Source organism: Haematobia irritans, chromosome 1, assembly GCF_050003625.1.
Source record: "Haematobia irritans isolate KBUSLIRL chromosome 1, ASM5000362v1, whole genome shotgun sequence".
Lineage (NCBI taxonomy): Eukaryota > Metazoa > Arthropoda > Insecta > Diptera > Muscidae > Haematobia > Haematobia irritans.
The window spans coordinates 218286739-218304127 of record NC_134397.1 but is presented as its reverse complement, the minus strand read 5'-3'; the positions used below and the strand labels follow the sequence as shown (position 1 = coordinate 218304127).

The 17389-nt window shown below is 28.3% G+C and overlaps 1 protein-coding gene across 3 annotated transcripts in view; it reads right to left on the bottom strand.

Annotated features, from left to right (window-relative positions):
* Nucleotides 1–299: 299 nt before the first annotated feature.
* Nucleotides 300–17389, bottom strand: part of LOC142222592 (uncharacterized) — an 83170-nt gene continuing 66080 nt past the window's right edge. For all 3 annotated transcript variants that reach the window (XM_075292806.1, XM_075292810.1, XM_075292807.1), the window contains exons 3-7: nt 6540–6655; nt 5704–6462; nt 5553–5631; nt 5372–5477; nt 300–866 (exon numbers count right to left, since the gene is read on the bottom strand). In XM_075292806.1, coding sequence (XP_075148921.1) covers nt 800–866; nt 5372–5477; nt 5553–5631; nt 5704–6462; nt 6540–6655 — 1127 coding nt within the window. In that variant the 3' untranslated portion in view covers nt 300–799. The remainder of the gene's footprint in view (nt 867–5371; nt 5478–5552; nt 5632–5703; nt 6463–6539; nt 6656–17389) is intronic.

The window sequence follows — 17389 nt, the reverse complement described above, 5'->3', positions numbered from 1 at the left end:
ATTATTCCCCCAACAGTCATAAATGGTCAAAACAATTGTGAACATGCCTTACAAACTTGAACAATAGAAGACAAAAACAATTTGCTGTTGAAAAAAAAAAGCAAAAACACGTTCCGCTCCCATTCCACGGTGGAGGGTATGAAATGTAATTTCAATTCGATTCATATAGACATGGATACATATTTTATGGAATGAAGACAACTTCCAGTAGACCATTCATTGCCTTTCAAATTTTTATAAGTTAACAAGGCAAACTAAAATAAATAAAACCCATAAAAAAATAAAAACACCACTTTAAATTCTGTAATATAATTCCCATATTTATATATAGAACAAAACTTATTCTCTATTTTCCTACAGTCATTTGTTCTTTTTCCAATATATCATTATGGGATCATATAAATACATTGACTTTTTTGTATGTGTACATGATTAATTATGTCTATTATATATACTTTATAATGTATATTTTCACATAATTATTATTATTATATAAATAAAATAAAAAATACAAATGGAAAATAGTTAAGAACACTGAATATTGTAAAATGTGAAAGTATGTGTTGATAAATTGATTGGTGGTTTAAATTATAAAAAAAATCACTTGTTTCTTTCTTGCATTACTATGGTTCAAATAGGACTTGTCCTTCAGTTTTATATTGGAAATTATGGAAACATTATTTAGAATTACTTAGATTTTAATTTAAAAAAATTAATTGACTTTAAGAATCCACTGTATAGGTAAACACGGATCCTTTACATTTTTAATTTCTTCTTATTTGTATGTTTTCCTTCCTTATCACTGTGTACCAGTTTGGTAAGTATCGCGAAAACGTTTCTGTATCAATTGGTAGGCATTGTAGACTCTGAAAATATAGAGAAGAAATGGGAGGGATTAATTATAAATTAAAAAATAAATAAAAAAAAATTAAATATATTAATTTTTAGTTTAGCGCCTAAATGCATGCTTCAGTTTTAATCTACTAGTAAGCGAAGCTACATTAACGGAATCTCATTAAATACTGTAGTAACGACCTCTAAACTACGTATTTACACTAAGTTTAAAATGTCACAGCGACGAACAGATTGAACTTGAAATACATATTTCAACCGGTTTTTTAAGAATAAAAAACAAAGAACCTAAGTATAAAACAAGTATATATGGCCGTAAGTTCGGCCTGGCCGAAGTTTATGTACCCTCCACTATGGATTGCGTAGAATCTTCTTCTAAACACTGCCATCCACAATCGAAGTACTCAAGTTGCGGTAACGCTTGCCGATGGCAATGTATCTTAAAACCTCCTAACACCGTGGTGCAATGGTTAGCATGCCCGCCTTGTATACACAAGGTCGTGGGTTCGATTCCTGCTTCGACCGAACACCAAAAAGTTTTTCAGCGGTGGATTATCCCACCTCAGTAATGCTGGTGACATCTCTGAGGGTTTCAAAGCTTCTCTAAGTGGTTTCACTGTAATGTGAAACGCCGTTCGGACTCGACTATAAAAAGGAGGTCCCTTGTCCTTGAGCTTAACATGGAATCGGGCAGCACTCAGTGATAAGAGAGAAGTTCACCAATGTGGTATCACAATGGACTGAATAGTCTAAGTGAGCCTGATACATCGGGCTGCCACCTAACCTAACCTAACCTAACCGTTTTCTAAATTGTAAGTAAGTCCATAGTGGTATATATTAAATCAAAAAAGACCGATTAAATACGTATATAATTCAGTTTGACAAAATTTTCTATAGAAATAAAATTTTAACAAAATTTTCTATAGAAATAAAATTTTAACAAAATTTTCTATATAAATATAGTTATGACAAAATTTTCTACAGAAATTAAATTTTTACAACATTTTCTATAGAAATAAAATTTTAACAAAATTTTCTATAGAAATAAAAATTGTACAAAATTTTCTATAGAGATAAAATTTTGGTAGATTATTTTTGGTTCGAGTGACAACCATGATTATGAACCGATATGGACCAATTTTTGTGTGATTGGAGATCGGCTATTTATAACTATAGACCGATATGGACCGATTTTGGTATGGTTGAGGCCATATACTAACACCACGTTCCAAATTTGAACCGTACCGGATGAATTTTGCTCCTCCAAGAGGCTCCGGAGGTCAAATATGGGGGCTATATATAGTTATGGACCGATATGGACCAATTCTGGCACGGTTGTTAGAGACCATATACTAACACCATGTTCCAAATTTCAACGGGATCGGATGAAATTTGCTTCTCTTAGAGCCTCCGCAAGCCAAATCTGGGGATCGATTTATATGGAGGCTATATATAATTATGAACCAATGTGTACCAATTTATGCATGGTTGTTAGAGACCATATACCAACATCATGTACCAAATTTCAGCCGGATCGGATGAAATTTGCTTCTCTTTGAGGCTCCGCAAGCCAAATCTGAGGGTCCGTTTATATGGGGGCTATATATAATTATAGACCGATGTGGACCAGTCAGCTCCATTTGAAATCTCAAACCAAAAAACTTTCTTTTTTGATTGAGTTCCAAATGTATACTAACAGCCTGTTTCTGTATGTCGAACGGTCGCTATCGAAGGACTGAAATGCATGGAAACAGCTGATTTTTTGTTATAAATGCAGCTGTTTTTCTTTAAATCAGTCGATCGATAGAGCTCGTTCGACATACCGAAACAGGCTGTAATTTCTTTATTGAATAAAAACTTACATCTAGAATATTGAAAATCTTAACCTAGAATGGGTGGTTCATTGTGATCGTTTATCTTATCTTTACAAGTGGAAAGAGAAAGAAAATGCTAGCGATTATTGATAGGACGTATTTGTGCCACATGCAATAGTTTTGATTAGAATCCCTCAGAGATCCCACCCTGAAGGAAGACTGGGGTCTAGTGTCTCAAAGACACCACTTTTGTCAACTATTATGGTGACATAGTCAACAAATTGTCTACACTTGGTAGACATTTTTGACAGCTGTAAAAAAATAATATGAGCAAAAGAAATTTAAAAAGACTAGTGAAAAAACAATCGTATATAAATATCGCAAAAAAAAACTTCGGAGAGGACAGTGAGCCTGTGCAGAGTTCGGAGGACATTTTATTGCGTCTTTGATGGATAGGACGAACAGAAATTAGAATTTTCGAGTTAAAATAGTGGTTAATCGAAACAGCATCAACCAGAAATTGGCCAGAGGAACTACTGGTTAATTTAAAGAAGGAAAACCTAGATATTTGCGGCAACGTATTATATTATATAAGCAACGTATTATATTATATATTGTTAATTTTTCTATTTTCAGTCGTTATATCTAGTTGTGCAGAATTGTCAGATAAATGTCACAAAATAAGAAAGCTGGAAGCGATGACAACTTGATCTATTTATTGAACTAGCTATAGGACCCATGTGTGATTTGATTTTATTGTATGTTAATCTTTTGCAAATACACAACATAAAAAATATAAATTAAATCAAAAAAGGAAACTTACTTTTACAAAAAAAAAAACAAAAGTGTTGACTAAAGTAACGATAAAGTACTACTGACTCATTAGTTCCAATGTCTCCATATGGTCCCATAAGTACCATCTAGTCAGTAGTTCTATTGTCAGTAGTGGATTTTCAATGACAAGCATATGTTAAATGTCTATAGAAAAATATATTGTGTGGGGTATACTTTGTCAGTAGTACTGGTGACATAGACAATAGTGATTCACTACAGTTTCACTATTAACATTTCCTACAGGGTCACTACAGTTTCACTATTAACATTTCCTACAGGGCATGTGCAAAGCATATTTGTTTTGAGCACTCAGCCCATTCGCAATATTAAAAGAGTACTATTAAGGGGATCTTCTTGATTCTGAAACATAGATTATACGTCCATCTCGTATTAGCACATTGAAAAAACATGACCGGTTCTAAAGATTTTCTCTTTACACAAATATTTTTTGGTATTGATTCCGTGCCAAAGAAGCGGAAAATTGAAGTAAGGAAAATCTTTACTCAGGCACGGCACTTGTGTAGGGACTCACGATAAGATACACTAACTTTTAAATGCTCATGTACGACTCAGGACTAAGAAGAATTGTCCTGAATAACAAGTATGTTCAAACCATGGCAGAGTAAAAGTTTGAAAATAGCAAAACCGTCAGAAAATGTTTCATCCGCTTTTTCTCGGCATCATTTAAAAAACTAAAAGTGCGAAACGCTGTCCAGACTCTTTTATCATTTTGCTAAACATGCAATAAGATAAGGGAAAGGTTCATAATCCACTATATCAAAGCAGCCGCGAAAGCAAAGCTTGTCGGCAATACAGTGCGCGTGGGTGCAATTTCACTCACGCGAAGGTGAAGATTTGTACTCACATCTCCGGTAGGAACTCACTCAAAGAGCTGTACTATAGCAGCCTCACGCACAGACGTGTTTTAAAGTCTCATACACTACTTAGGACAATTCTCGTGACCAACACCAGTTCTTGGTAGTCCTGAATCACGAACACTTTCAAACCATGGGAGAGTAAAAATAATGTCAGCTAAATAAATTCGTATGCATTTTTGGAAAAAAAACTTGTAAACATTATTTTTCTAAATTTATCCAATAATGATTGTATCTGCATTTAATCGAAAAACGTTTGCGGAAATAGCAAGTTTTGGTAAAGTAACCCGATCTACCTACTATAGAAAATTTTCTTAGCATACTTTCAGGCGGTACTCGTGTCCACATACTCGTAGTGTAAACTCGGTTATTTGAGAAGATACCGAATAAAAGGAATTAGTTGTTATAAATTGACAAAAATGTGACACACAAATTCAAAAATGTGGCAAATGCGCCACTAAAGTGACACCACCGTATACTAGTTCCATATTCAAAAAAATGGGCGCAATTAGCATTATGCGTGAGCCTGATTTTGTAGAAATTTTCTTAACACACATTTGCGAGCAAATTTTATATTTTATACATGTTCACGCACGGCTTTTTTTGCCAGAAATATCAATGAACATCGACCACCAATTGTGTCGCCGTTGGATCTCACATAAAATTGCCGCAGTAGTACGGATTTGGTGCCAATGATCTTTAAATTTCTCGGAATTATAAAACTCGACTGATTAGCAAGTTTAGCAATTATCATACAATTTCAATGTCCATAAGATTGGAGAAATCCGTAGGTAATCCTGATATTGAGTTCACGATAACGAAAAAAAACTAATCGGGCAGCGCACGTTTCGAATTAAAGAAGGTCACCCCCCTGCGGTAAAAAAGTAAACGAAAGCCAGACATAACCGAAATTCATACTACCTAGGCTAACCTAGCCCAAAATATTTCATATTGATCTAAAATTTCTAAATAGGTTTCATTATTCATAAAACTTACTTTTCTTTAGCTGCCTTAAATGATTTTTTGCGGGGCTTTTTATTGATGGCATCTTGATTTTCGGCGGGTAGAGGTAAATCATTTGGAGATATCATTGTTAAATTATCTGTTAATTAAAAACGTGATGCATATCAATAACGAACAATAATTTATTTTATTTTTTTATTATTTCACACCCTACCTGGATGGCAGAAGAAAGCTATTGAATGACGTCCGCGGGCACGTAAATGCTCTTGTTCGGGTACAACAACACGATGTGGCTAAAAGTGCAAAACCAAAAAATAAGCAACTCTTTCTTCTTGGTTTTTTTTTTGTCATCCAAGCAAACTTACCAAAGCTGGATATTTACTTTGTGTCCATATGGATAGAATCTCCCCACAATTAACTAATATTGCTCCTGGTAAATGTCCTACTCTATGCCATTTATCACTACCCGGTAATTGCACCTCCAGACCACCTTCTGAGTCTTGTGAGAGTAATGTGAATGTACCATAATCGGTATGGGCGCCACAACGTATGACCGCTCCATTGGGCAATTGCCTTTCTGTAGTCTCTGTATTTTTTGTACTATCGCCATCCAATTCATTGTATTCATCACGTGGATTATATTCAGGGCGGAAGTCTGGTTGATTCGAGACACAACGTTGATAACTGTATTTACAACGACCTTTGACAAAACTATTTTTACTCCCCTCATCATCTTCCACTATGGGTGGATAGTAGAGAAGACGTAATGTGGTCTCATTATCATGATCTCCCGATAGCATATGTGAATGTTTTTCTAGGAAAAATGTTTGTGGTATATCCAGTGAAATGGCCAAGGCTTGCAAAACGAAACGGGCCAAAGCTTTGAAGTCTTCTGCCAACACCGATATATGATCGGCAAAACCGGGTAATGGTTCTTCGGGGAGATTCTTGGCATTCAGTGTGCAGATGTTGAAAGCATGGCGGAGTTCTGGAGTTTTTCCATCGAATTTTTCTACACCGGGACTTACATAACCATGATTGTCATCGCCAGAGCGTATGTAATGTTCTTTAATATCGGTGGGTAAATCGACAAAATCATCTAAATGGTCCCAGGCAGTTTTTAACTGTATGCAAGAGAGAGAGAGAGAGAGAGAAATTGATTAAATTTTGCAAATATGGGTTTGGGGTGACAATGACTAACCTTTTCATCGCAAATACCATGGTTGACCAATAGAGCCAGTCCTTTTTCTGTGAGTGCTTTGTGTAACTGATGACCAACACGAGTGACCACCGATTTTACTGGACATTCTTCGATACCTGTAATAGACAAAAAACAAATGAAAAACAAATCAATTAAAGCGCGACAAGTAATGCAATATGGAGACAGGGCCAAAAATAATCTACCAACATTTTACCAAAAAGCTACCAAACGAAAAAAATCTTATTTTGTCAAAATTTTGTTTCTATAGAAAATTTCGTCAAAATTTTATTTCTATAAAAATTTCGCCATAATTTTATCTCTATAGAAAATTTTGTCAAAATTTTATTTCGATAGAAAATTTTATTTCTATAGAAATTTTTGCCAACATTTTATTTCTATAGAAATTTTTGCCAAAATTTTATTTCTATAGAAAATTTTGTTAAAATTTTATTTCTATAGAAAATTTTGTCAAAATTTTATTTTTATATGGAAAATTTCGTCAACATTTTATTTTGTCAAAATTTTTTTCTATAGAAAATTTTGTCAAACATTTAGTTTTATAGAAAATTTTGTGAAATTTTTATTTTTATAGAAAATTTGTCAAAATTTTATTTTTATAGAAAATTTTGTCAAAATTTTATTTTTATAGAAAATTTTGTCAAAATTTTATTTCTATAAAAATTTCGCCATAATTTTATCTCTATAGAAAATTTTGTCAAAATTTTATTTCGATAGAAAATTTTGTCTACATTTTATTTCTATAGAAATTTTTGCCAACATTTTATTTCTATAGAAATTTTTGCCAAAATTTTATTTCTATAGAAAATTTTGTTAAAATTTTATTTCTATAGAAAATTTTGTTAAAATTTTATTTTTATATGGAAAATTTCGTCAACATTTTATTTTGTCAAAATTTTTTTCTATAGAAAATTTTGTCAAACATTTAGTTTTATAGAAAATTTTGTGAAAATTTTATTTTTATAGAAAATTTGTCAAAATTTTATTTTTATAGAAAATTTTGTCAAAATTTTATTTTTATAGAAAATTTTGTCAAAATTTTATTTTTAAAGAAAATTTTGTCAAAATTTTATTTTTATAGAAAATTTTGTCAAAATTTTATTTTTATAGAAAATTTTGTCAAAATTTTATTTCTATAGAAACTTTTGTCAAAATTTTATATTTATAGAAAATTTATTTCTACTAAAAAATATGTATTTCTATACAAAATTTTGCCAACAATTTTATTTCTATAGAAACTTTTGTTAAAATTTTATTTCCATAAAAATTTTTTCAAAATTGTCTTTCTATAAAATTTTGTCAAAATTTTATTTTTTTGAAAATTTTGTCAAAATTTTATTTCTATAGAAAACTTCGTCACAATTTTATTTCTATATAAAATTTTGTCAAAATTTTATTCTTATACAAAATTTTAACTAATTTTGCCAAAATTTTATTTTTATAGAAAATTTTATAAAAATTTTAGTTTTATAGAAAATATTATAAAAATTTTATTTTTATAGAAAATTTTGTCAAAATTTTAGTTTTCTAGAAAATTTTGTGAAAATTTTATTTCTGTAGAAAATTTTGTGAAAATTTTATTTCTATAGAAAATTTTGTCAAAATTTTATTTCTATAGAAAATTTTGTCAAAATTGTATTTCTATACAAAATTTTTCCAAAAATTTCACTTCTATAGAAATTTTATTTTTATAGAAGATTTTTTCAAAATTTTATTTCTATAGAAACTTTTGTCAAAATTGTATTTCTATAGAAAATTTTGCCAAAAATTGTATTTCTATAGAAAATTTTGTCAAAATTTTATTTCTACAGAAAATTTTATTTCTATAGAAAATTTTGCCAAAATTTTAGTTTCATAGAAAATTTTGTGAAAATTTAATTTTTATCGAAAATTTTGTCACAATTTCAGTTTTATAGAAAATTTTGTGAAAATTTTATTTCTATAGAAAATTTTGTGAAAATTTTATTATTATAGAAAATTTTTTCAACATTTTTTTCTATAGATAATTTTGTCAAAATTTTATTTCTATAGAAAATTTCGTCAAAATGTTATTTTTATAGAAAATTTTGTCAACATTTAATTTTTATAGAAAATTTTGTCAAAATTTTAGTTTTATAGAAAATTTTGTTAAAATTTTATTTCTATAAACAATTTTTTCAAAATTTTCTTTCTATAAAATTTTGTCAAAATTTTATTTCTATAGAAAATTTCGTCAAAACTTTATTTCTATAGAAAAGTTTGTCAAAATTTTATTTTTATACAAAATTTTGTCAAAATTTTAACTATTTTTATAGAAAATTTTGTCAAAATTTTATTTTTATAGAAAATTTTGTCAAAATTTTATTTTTATAGAAAATGTTGTCAAAATTTTATTTCTTTAGAAAATTTTGTCAAAATTTTAGTTTTAAAGAAAATTTTGTAAAAATTTTATTTTTATCGAAAATTTTGTCAAAATTTTAGTTTTATAGAAAATTTTGTGAACATTTTATTTCTATAGAAAATTTTGTGAAAATTTTATTTCTATACAAAATTTTGTCAAAATTTTATTTCAATAGAAAATTTTGTCAAAATTGTATTTTTATAGAAAATTTTGTCAAAATTGTATTTCTATACAAAATTTTTCCAAAAATTTTACTTCTATAGAAATTTTTTTAAAATTTTATTTCTATAGAACATTTTGTCAAAATTTTATTTTTATAGAAAATTTTGTAAAAAATTTATTTCTATAGAAAAATTTGTCAAAATGTTATTTCTATACAAAATGTTGGCTACATTTTATTTCTATAGAGAATTATTACCTCTTGGTTGGAGGGGAATTTTTTGCAAAATCTTCCAAAACATCATGAATTCTACCAATCTACCAAACAATAAAAAATCTACCATTTTTGGTAGAATTCTACTATTAGTGGCAACCGTGAAAGGATTGTATTATACAATGAAAAATCCCATAAGTTCCATCATCATTTATAGAGAAAAACTTTTCAGTTCAAAAACCAATGTAATTAAATATCTTGTTTTTAACGAATGTAGACAACAACAAAAAAAACATAATTAAATTATAATAACTCAATATTGTGATTTATACATTTTTTCATAGGAAATGGAAAAAACAATGTACGTTGCAAAAATGCAAACAACAACACCTCGACAATTAAAACCATTTTTGCGGTTGAGATCTGTGGCAGTAGTTTCTCAGTTTTTTTTTTTCACAATGGCTCATAACGATTGTCAATTGCAATACATGCACTTCTAGTTTGAAATTCATTCATAAAAAAAACATGTCCGATTGCAATGCGTTCTCTAGAGGTTAAGAGTAAACGAGTGAGTAACAACGAGAACACCAAAGCAAAAATAACAAAAGTAAAAAAAGCTACAACCCCACAACATGCTTGGAAACATGACCACTATGAGCCAGTTGTATAATAATAACAATAATAATAATATCATCATTGAAATGTTTTTAAATACTGCTACTACTTCTACTACACAGAAAAACAAAAATACATTTTGGTAGAAAAATTATTACAAGCTTTTATATGACAAAAAAAAAAATAAATAAATAAATAAATGGCCAGATCAATAATGAAAGCTACAGTGAACAAGTATTACCATGATATGAAAAGATTGTGGAACCTGAATTTTAGGACACTCAATATACACAATATTAAGGACAAATTTCCTTAAAAAATAGAAATTATAATTAAAAGAAGATTTTAATCTTTTACAAACAAAACAAACTTTCATTAAATTTAGGGCACAAATTTTTGAAACCTGCGTCGTATGTCATTGAAGTAAGGCACATTTTCCTTGAAGTAAAGAAAACCATTTTTTGATTGAAAGCAATAATCTTTAAATTAATCGAAATATTAAATCTTTGGATCAAGGATAAATTTTGGGGTTTATTTTCATAATGCAAAGGACCCCAAAACTAAAATGAAGTTGGAGTCATACGAATACTCATGGCTGCCACTCGTGCCAAAAATAATCTACCAAAATTTGCGGAAAATTTTTACCACTAATCTACCAAACAAAATTATTTCTATAGAAAATGTCCAAATTTTATTTGCAAAGAAAATTTTTGCATAATTTTATTTCTGTGGAAAATGTTTGCAAAATTTTATTTCTGTGGAAAATTTTTCCATAAGTAAAATTAAAATAAAGAAAAACATTTTTGATTTAATGAAATCGTCTTTAAAATAATTGAAATATTGAATCTTTAGATTTAAGATAAAATATCTTGAAGGAGTTTGTATATTTGTTTTTTTTTTTTTTTTTTTTTTGAATTAAGAAAATATTTTTGAAGTATCTAATATAATTTGAATTTTTATACTGGCATTTGTTTTGTCAACATTTTAGTGTTATAGAAAATTTTGTCAAAATTTTATTTTTATAGAAAATTTTGTCAAAATTTTATTTTTATAGAAAATTTGTCAAAATTTTAATTTGGTTAAAATGTTATTTTTATAGAAAATTTTGTCAAAATTTTATTTTTATAGAAAATTTTGTCAACAATTTAGTGTTATAGAAAATTTTGTCAAAATTTTATTTTTATAGAAAATTTTGTTAAAATTTTAGTTTTATAGAAAATTTTGCCAAAATTTTATTGTTGTAGAACATTTTATCAAAATTTTATTTTTATAGAAAATTTTTTTAAAATTTTATTTTTATAGAACTTTTTTTTCAAAATTTTATTTTTATAGAAAATTTTGTCAACCTTTTTAGTGTTATAGAAAATTTTGTCAAAATTTTATTATTATGGAAAATTTTATTTTTATAGAAAATTCTGTCAAAATTTTATTTTTATAGAAAATTTTGTCAAAATTTTATTTTTATAAAAAATTCTGTCAAAATTTTATTTTTATAGAATATTTTGTCAAAATTTAGTTTTTATAGAAAATTTTGTCAAAATTATATTTTTATAGAAAATTTTGTCAAAATTTTATTTTTATAGAAAATTTTATTTTTATAGAAAATTCTGTCAAAATTTTATTTTTATAAAAAATTTTGACAACATTTTAGTGTTATAGAAAATTTTGTCAAAATTTAGTTTTTATAGAAAATTTTGTCAAAATTTTATTTTTATAGAAAATTTTGTTTTTATAGAAAATTCTGTCAAAATTTTATTTTTATAGAAAATTTTGTCAAAATTTTATTTTTATAAAAAATTCTGTCAAAATTTTATTTTTATAAAAAATTCTGTCAAAATTTTATTTTTATAGAATATTTTGTCATCATTTTATTTTTTAGAAAATGTTGTCAAAAATTTATTTTTAAAGAAAATTTTTTCAACATTTTGGTGTTATAGAAAATTTTGTCAACATTTTATTTTTAAAGAAAATTTTGTCAAAATTGTATTTTTATAGAAAATTTTATTTTTATAGAAAATTTTTTGAAAATTTTATTTTTATAGAAAATCTGTCAAAATTTTATTTTCATAGAAAATTCAATGAAAATTTTATTTTTAAAGAAAATTTGTCAATTTTTTTTTAAATTTTTTTTATATAAAATTTTGTCAAAACTTTATTTTTATAGAAAATTTTGTCCAAATTTTATTTTTATAGAAAATTTTGTCCACATTTTATTGTTGTAGAAAATTTTGTCAAAATTTTATTTTTATAGAAAATTTTGTCAAAATTTTATTTTTATAGAAAATTTTTTCAAAACTTTATTTTTACAGAAAATTTTGTCAAAATTTTATTTTTAGAGAACATTTTTGTCAACATTTTATTTTTATAGGAAATTTTGTCAACTTTTTAGTGTTATAGAAAATTTTGTCAAAATTTTATTTTTAGAAAATTTTGTCAAAAATTTATTTTTAAAGAAAATTTTGTCAAAACTCTATTTTTATAGAAAATTTTGTCAAAATTGTATTTTTATAGAAAACTTTTTCAAAATTTTATTTTTATAGAAAATTTTGTCAAAAATTCATTTTTATAGAAATTTTTGACAAAATTTTAATTTTATAGAAAATTTTGTCACAATTTTATTTTTATGGGAAAATTTTTCAAAATTTTATTTTTATAGAAAATTTTGTCAAATATAATTTTTATAGAAAATTTTGTCGAAATAATATTTTTATAGAAAATTTTATCAAGATTAAATTTTTATAGAAAATTTTGTCAAAATTATATTTTTATAAAAAATTTTGTCAATATTAAATTTTTATAGAATTTTTTTTTCAAAATTTTATTTTTATAGAAAATGTTGCCAAAATTTTATTTTTATAGAAAATTTTGTCAAAATTTTATTTTTATAGAAAATTTTGTCAAAATTGTATTTTTATAGAAAATTTTGTCAAAATGTTATTTTGATAGAAAATTTTGTGAAAATTTTATTTTTATAGAAAATCTACCAAAACATGAAGAATTCTACCAATCTACCAAACAGTAACAAATCTACCTTTTTTGGTAGAATTCTATCAACTGTGCCAACCGTGGACTGGTATCCTAATTTTAATTTTATTTATCCTAGATTGAAAGCTAGATGGGTCCCTAAAAATGTCTTTATTTTAAAGAAGCCGCTTCTTTGACTCGAAATCAATACCAAAATCCTTAAGGGAAGGTCAAAATCTTTGGGCCCAAGTAAGCCTTTTTGAGTGCACTTTGGACTTGAAAGCGAATCGCAATCCAATCCAAAATCAAAATCAGGAAAAATGTTGGGTTTCCTTTAAAATATTACGGTTTATTTCATAATAAAGGAAGCCACAGTGGTGCAACGGTTAGCATGTCCGCCTTGCATACACAAGTCCGTGGGTTCGATTCCTGCTTCGACTGAATACCAAAAAGTTTTTCAGCGGTGGATTATCTCACCTCAGTAATGCTGGTGACATTTCTGAGGGTTTCAAAGCTTCTCAAAGTTGCTGCACTGCAATTTGGAACGCAGTTCGGACTCGGCTATAAAAAGGAGGTCCCTTGTCATTGAGCTTAACATGGAATCGGGCAGCACTCAGAGATATGAGAGAAGTTCACCAATGTGGTATCACAATAGACTGAATAGTCTAAGTGAGCGTGATACATCGGGCTGCCATGACATGAACATTTGGTGTTGTTATAATTTTTTGGGGTCATGCTTCATTTTGGTTTTGAAGCTCATTTTTATAGTACAACACTATCTGAAGTAAAGTTGGGGATCGGCCTATATAGAAACTTCAACAATTGAACGACATAATTCATAATCCCTGAAATATATTTATTGATACAATAAAACTCTGTTCTTCAAATGTTTCACAAATCAAAGCTCAAAAAAGTGGATGGAATAATGGACCGAAACAATGTATCTATAATAAACGCATATTATAAATTTAAGACATAACAAATTGCTACTTTCAGATCCTAAAAAAAGTTAAATAGTGGCATCTACTAATGTCCTTAATATAAAGAAACCATTAAACGATCTAAGTCCTAAGCTTTCGATCATCTAATAGTTTTACATTTTTTTCTATTCGCTAAATATTTGTTTAGTGTACCATACACTAGTTTATCTTTTGTAAGCATGAATATAATAAAAAATTTATAATATTACAAATGATATTCGCACGTACAAGGGGAACAAAGTAAAACTCGTGGAATTAACAAAATTTCAAAAAAAAAAAAACAATATTTGTTCACCAAGTAATTACCCGATGGCAGGCAACAATTTTAATGAACTTTAAATTGAAAATAAAAATTAACTCAAATGCATTATTATGCAATTTTAGTTAGAAATCTAATAAAGGAATATATTTTTCATTATTTATGAATGTCAACAACAACAACAACGACAAAATAAAACACATTACCAAGTTGAATAAAAATTGCTTGCATCTACTAAATAAAACTACTTGGCATGTTTATTCTATTTTTTTTATACATTTGATGGAACAGGGGATTAGAGAGTAAATGAGGAAAGCTAAAATATTACGGTCGATTACAGCAGTTAATATAGACTTTACTTGTGGCATTAGAGGTAAACAAAACAAAAAGTATTTGCTAAAATAAAGATATAAAATCTAGATTATATAAAATTAATATTAGGAGCTCCAATTTTTTTAAGACATATCACGCAGAAAAGGAATATGATCACCCCAAACATGTTTCAAGAGCAAAATGTTATTTTTGGACTGTGAACATGGAACATTGTTGTCGCAAAATGTTTATTTTCTCGGTAAACATATACATGGTTGCCGAAATCAGACACATAATTTTCTAGAAAATAACAAAAACATGTTCCATCTTTATCGTCCAAAAATAACATTTTGCTCTTAAAATATGTTTGGGGTGATCATATTGCTTCTCCGGGTGTATTAAAGAATTTATTCATAAGTGAATAAATTTACAATATTCACATCAAAAAAAAAGCATGCCCGTATTAAGAACCGAGCATTTGGTATTGATTCCGAGCCAAAGAAGCGGAGAATTGAAGTGAGGATACCTTTAAGACACAATTCTAGGAAACAAATATTAATTTATTGGTTTTTGTACCCTCCACCATAGGATGGGGGTATATTAACTTTGTCATTCCGTTTGTAACACATCGAAATATTGCTCTAAGACCCGATAAAGTATATATATTCTGGGTCGTGGTGAAATTCTGAGTCGATCTGAGCATGTCCGTCCGTCTGTTGAAATCACGCTAACTTCCGAACGAAACAAGCTATCGACTTGAAACTTGGCACAAGTAGTTGTTATTGATGTAGGTCGGATGGTATTGCAAAATGGGCCATATCGGCCCACTTTTACGTGTAGCGCCCATATAAACGGACCCCCAAATTTGGCTTGCGATTGCTCTAAGAGAAGCAAATTTCATCCGATCCGGCTGAAATTTGGTACATGGTGTAAGTATATGGTCCCTTACAACCATGCAAAAATTGGTACATATCGGTCCACTTTTACGTATAGCCCCCATATAAACGGACCCCCAAATTTGGCTTGGGATTGCTCTAAGAGAAGCAAATTTCATCCGATCCGGCTGAAATTTGGTACATGGTGTTAGTATATGGTCTCTAACAACCATGCAAAAATTGGTTCATATCGGTCCATTATTACATATAGCCCCCATATAAACCGATCCCCCGATTTGGCTTACGGAGCCTCTAAGAGAACCACATTTCATCCGATCCGGCTGAAATTTGGTACATGGTGTTAGTATATGGCCTGAAACGCCCATGCAAAAATTGGTCCATATCGGTCCATTATTACATATAGCCCCCATATAAACCGATCCCCCGATTTGGCTTACGGAGCCTCTAAGAGAAGAAAATTTCATCCGATCCGGTTGAAATTTGGTACATGGTGTTGGTATATGTTCTCTAATGACCATGCAAAAATTGGTCCACATCGGCCCACAATTATATATAGCCCCCATATAAACCGATCCCCAGATTTGACTTTTTTTTTTATTATTAGTATTCATTCATATAATAATTATATACAATGTATTTCTATGCCTCAGCGCCACTCGGGCATAGTTGAGGCTAGCTGGCATTTTACTACACTCTTATGATATGTAACTACAATTTTACCAAGCCTCTTAGATGAGCAAAAGTTATCCGATCCGATTTAAATTTGGTACGTGGTGTTAGTATATTGTCTCTAACAACCATGCCAAAATTGGTCCATATCGGTCTATAGTTATATATAGCCGATCCCCAATCACACAAAAATTGGTCCATATCGGTTCATAATCATGGTTGCCACTCGAGCCAAAAATAATCTACTAAAATTTTATTTCTATAGAAAATTTTGTCAAAATTTTATTTCGATAGACAATTTTGTCAAAATTTTATTTCTATAGAAAATTTTGTCAAAATTTTATTTCTATAGAAAGCTTTTTCCAAATTTGATTTCTATAGAATTTTTTTTTTCAAAATTTTACTTCTATAGAAAATGTTGTCAAAATTTTATTTTTATAGAAACTTTAAACTTAATTATATACGTATTTAATCTGTGGTATATATTACGGTGTTAGGAAGTTTTAAGATACCTTGCCATCGGCAAGTGTTACCGCAACCCAAGTAATTCGATTGTGGATGACAGTCTTCAGTAGAAGTTTCTACGCGATCCATGGTGGAAGGTAAATAAGCTTCGGCCTGGCCGAAGCTTATGTACCTTATATACTTGTTCTATTTATTTCTTCATGTGCTATCAAAGTCCTTTAAAAACGTGTTACCGACAACTTAAATTTTTAAATTCAGACTCGAATTCAAGTAGATATTATTCTGGGTTTAAAGTAAAAATGTCTTTAAAATAAATTGTTCAAAAAATCTCTTATAACTGAACGCTTTTTTGCTTTGTTGTGAAGATATAAAAAATCAACAAACTTAAAGACGATTTCCTTAGTTTTAAAGAATTTTTCAAAATCATTAGAGTCAAGTTGACTTTAATTAAATTAAATTTACTCTCATGTTAAGATACCCATTTTTAAGGCGAATAACTATAAGGACAAAACGACTTCAATGAAAAGTTTATTGACTTTTGGACAAAGAAAAAAAAAACTTTATATCAAAGAAATGCGTCTTCTATGCTTAGCAAAATTCGCATTCGTTTTTTAATGACATGAAATCTTTGGCCTCACGACAATAGTTTTTCTAATGTTATTTTAAAACTTTAATAAGTTTTTCAAGCTACTAAAGATACTTATAATCTCCCCTTCAAACATCAGCAATTAACTTCAAAAGTGTAGTACACTATTATTCAATGTCATTTTAATTGTCATAACAAAGCCAAAGCACCTTAAGAATTCAAAGAGAAATGCAAAGCAGGGTTGCCAATATTGGAGATTTCCCTCCAAGTTGGCGACATTTTTTCGTGGATGGGGACACATTTTTCGATTTAGCGACTTGGGGATTTTGTGGG